The sequence below is a fragment of the Lycium barbarum genome, chromosome 11 (assembly GCF_019175385.1).
Source record: "Lycium barbarum isolate Lr01 chromosome 11, ASM1917538v2, whole genome shotgun sequence".
Taxonomy (NCBI): Eukaryota; Viridiplantae; Streptophyta; class Magnoliopsida; order Solanales; family Solanaceae; genus Lycium; species Lycium barbarum.
This window is the reverse complement of record NC_083347.1, coordinates 96,040,803-96,045,042: the sequence shown is the minus strand read 5'-3', so window position 1 is coordinate 96,045,042 and position 4,240 is coordinate 96,040,803. Positions and strand designations below refer to the sequence as shown.

Here is a 4,240-nt window from a genome sequence, read left to right as displayed (position 1 = left end):
GCCAAGCAATTTTTTTTTCTTCTGAAAAATCAATTCAATGTTTATCCTATATGAAGCTTTTTTGTAATTATGTTTATATAAGCAATTCTTTGAGGGAATGAACGAAATGCTTCGTTACATGAAATCAATCGGCATCTTATTTGAGTGCTTATGTTTACGTAAATGTATGATTAAATTTAATAAATAAGAGTTATATATTTTTGTATTTTAGATTTAGAAAAACTATGTTTATTCAAAAAATGAAAAGGCTCACCGAATAATATTGTATAAGGGGGTTATCGTTCCCATTCAATATATGAAGGAGGAATTATTTCTCAACCCTTAAATATTAAGGGGCAGAGTAAAAATGACTCTTAGCTTAAACTTGTCAGAAAAGGAAGAAAACACAAGCTTCGGCTAATCAAGAAAAGTCCCTAAAGAGTTCTTTTTTTGCCTTGATTTTGATTTTTAGTGTTCAATAGAACAATGGAAGAGGTGAATGAGATAATTCATAGATAAAGTTAATAACAGAGTGGGAAATTAGGTAGACTATTGATGTGCAATTATAACCCGCATGCAGGTAAAACAAATGCCACATAGCTAAAAATTTATTGATAGATTATTGCAAGTAGTTGTTACATCCTAAAAAAGTACATTATTTTCAACGGAATAGGTGAATGAGCAATGATAAGAATTATATATTTTTTTATTTTAATTCTAGAAAGAAAAAGAAAAAAAATCTTTATTCAAATAAGGAAAATCCTCATCAGAAAATATTGCATAAGGGGGCTATCGTTCTCATTCAATATTTGGAGGGGGTATTGTTTCTCAGCCCTTAAATGTTAGGGGGTAAAGTGGGATTGATTCCATATATTATTACAAAAAATGAACTTACATTGTTAAGTGTTTCGTACAAAAGGCAATAAAATCCAAATTTTCCTTATTAGGTTATACCAAATATTTGAGATTTTTTATTTTTTTATTTTTTTTATTATGAAGCATAATATTCCTGGATGTCTATTCCTGGTTAAATTAGCAAAGAATTTTAGGGTAAGTGGAATTCCTTCCCCTAATAGTTAGCACCCAAAGGTTATCATTAACGTTACATATTCTATCATTAAGAATCAGTATGGCTCAAGGTATACTATATCTCTCTCTCTTTTTTTTTTGGTTGGTTTATTAATCATTTTGGTTCATAAATTTTAAGCCTAAGAATATTCGACTTCATCTAATTAACAGGTAGAAAAAGAGTTGCTGTTAAGCATGATAGAAATGATAGAATAAGTGATCTACCAAATAATGTTCTCAATCGTATCCTTGAGCTCTTGCCAGTTCATGATGCAGCCAGAACTAGTATCTTGTCCAAACAATGGAGATCTGTTTGGGCAATGCTTCCAAATATGAAGTTGGATAATCACTTCTGCAACAAATTAATGATAAAGTGCCTGTTTGGATTAGCTTAAAAAAAGTGGCTTTTAAGCATAAGTGCTTAAAGTACTTTTAAGTGCTGAAAATTATTTTATAAATAAGCAGTTACGTGTTTTGATAAAAAGGCTTAAAGGGCCTTAGAAGTAAGGCTAGTATTGGAATTAACAGAAAATATAAGAGATAAAACGGTAAAGTTGTTGGTCAAACCAAAAAGGCTTTTAAGCCAAAAAAAAAAAAAAAGTTGGAGTTGAGCAACTTCTTAGTTTTAACTTATTTTAAGCACTTTTTAACTTAATGTAAGTTGTTTTTATTTTTTTATTTTGTCAAACACTGAAATAAGTTAAAAATGACTCATAAACTGGTTTGATCAATTTATAAGCCAATCCAAACGGGCTCAAAATCTCAATCTACCTTCAAAGAAACAGTAGATATGATCCTCTTACAACAGCATATCGGAGACACTGTGAAGTTTGTTCTTGATGTTTCAGAAGTAAATATGTCTTCATATACACATATTAATACATGGATGCTTTACGTCACCAGCAATGGTATCAAGGAGCTAACTCTTAACATGTCAAACAATAAAACTACTTATACGCTGGTTTCTTATGTATTTAATTGTCCAACCCTCACAAATTTGGAACTCTATAACTGTATATTCAAACCACCCGATATCCTTTCCTGGCTTTAAGAATCTAGTGACCCTTCTTCTGAAAAGAATAACCTTTGCGCCAACCACAAAGTCTTGCATTATCAAGGCTTCCCTTCTTGCTAATTTGGTCGTGTGAAACTGTCATGACACTCAATACCTGAGCATTGTTTCACGAGACTCACTATAATCTCGAGCTAAATTGGGTTATGAATTGCAGAACTTTGACATACTTATACATTGTGGTAGATAATCCAAAGCATAATAATGAAAGATCAACGTTGGAAAAGCTTCTTTTTAGCTTGCCTATACTCAAGTAACTTCGTTTGGGTTCAACTGAACTTGAGGTAATAATTTGACGTGTTTCTTTACTTAGATATCTCATAGGAGCTTGTGTTTATGTGATTCTTATTTTTACTGTAATTTGCTGCAAAGATTTTGAGTGCAGGGGCAGTTTCAAAGGGAATTCCATTCACGCTCAATTTGTTGTGGTATCTAAGGTGATAGAACCTATGAGTTCACAACCTGAAAGTTCACCAAAACAGTCTAAGGGACCTGGTCCCTGAACTGTTTTCACAGATAATGACAGGAATTAAATAAGACAAGTAATTTTAAGTGGAAAACTCCTTGCTCAAGGGATTAAAAACCACGACTTACTCCAGTAGGATTTCCAACATCACTAAAACAAGCAACTTCAGATTACAACCTATTGCAACCTAGGAATTAAACTCTTAATCCCTAACCCTTACAATTAATACACCTATTGTAAGCACCTTTACAATAACTCTATTGCAAAGCCCCAAGTCTTGACTAACTCTAGCCAATGACTTAACTGATACTTAGCTAACTCTAGCCAAGAGAAACAAAGTTACAAAGATTGAAATCTGTCCTACTATGATGCTTCTTGACAAGCAGTGTAGGAATACAAATTAAGAACATGAAACAAGACTCAACTATCCCAAGGACATCAGATGTCTTCAGTGGCAGAACTGGCCCCTCTGATTGTTGAGATCTTGTTCTTGTGGGCACCTTGAGAAGGTGGCTGCCACACTTGAGAAAGATATTACTTTTGGATTTGCAAGTGTTAGGTCAAATGATCCCAACATGTTGTATATATATGAGACCAAATAGAGAGCATGTGAGAAAGATGTGACCATGGATGGTGACTTTTCAAGGACTTTTAGTTTCTAGCACATATACAGCTGTGCTGCTGCAGTTCTGCCTGAACAGTGTAGCAACTTTACAGTTGTTAAGTACCTTGCAGTACTCTAATGGAACCTGATGGAGGACCTGGTCCTTGGCCCGTTTGTTAAATCATCAAAACTAAGAAATGATATAACTCATCAATCTTCCCCTTTTTGATGATGACAAACTTGTATCCCCTGTTTTTGGACCAAGACAGTTTTCCCTTTGACTCCCTACAGTATCCTCTGAAGCATGTACTCTATCATCATTATCAGAAACAATCTCCTCCCCATTTTCTAAATTTTCAGATATACCCAACCCTGTTTCAGATAAATTCCCATTGTCAACTACTCTTTCATTACTAACAAAAGAGATGAGATTACCTGATTTTTGGAGATTTTCCTCAGAATTCCCTTTTTCAACAATGTTTTCTTGCTCCTTATCACCACCAATACTGTTAAACTTATGCATGACCAGTGGACTGGATTTATCAGCATCTTTGCTTTGATTCTCGATGCCCATATCCTTGGTGACCTCAGTGTGACTTGAAACTTCAACTTCCTCATCTTTCTCTTCGAATTCCTTAGTAGTTTGAACGAATTTTGAGACAGATAAAGTCTGACCACTTTCTCCTGAGTTGGTCTTTTCATTTTCAACGAGGGTTGTAGAAGAAGGGACAAATTTCCTTAGGGTTTGACTCTTGCGGGTCCTAGAGGGACCAGAAACCATAGACTCTGGTGGTGAAATGGAAAAGTTTTGATCGGTGGAAATTTGTACTACTGAGGATGATTCAGGCAGATTTGAGTTTGAAGGAATTTGGATTTTGGACGGTGAGGGAGTAGGGTTCATTTCATGTACGGTAAGAGAGGTAGACTCGTCTTGAGACATGGTTAGCTTAAGGAAAATTGGACACCGAGAAAAAATTCAAGGTCACTCAGAGAGAGAGAGAGTAAGATGAGTGTTGCCTCAAACGAGATTGAAGATAAACAATTCTGATAG

General features: G+C 34.5%; 1 protein-coding gene across 1 annotated transcript; it reads left to right on the top strand.

Annotated features, from left to right (window-relative positions):
• Positions 1-1,108: 1,108 nt before the first annotated feature.
• On the top strand, positions 1,109-3,338 carry LOC132619999 (putative F-box/FBD/LRR-repeat protein At5g56810). Its single transcript, XM_060334741.1, has 4 exons — positions 1,109-1,118; positions 1,219-1,426; positions 2,505-2,556; positions 3,273-3,338. Exons 1-4 carry the CDS (start codon positions 1,109-1,111, stop codon positions 3,336-3,338), a joined length of 336 nt encoding a protein of 111 aa, XP_060190724.1.
• Positions 3,339-4,240: the final 902 nt, after the last annotated feature.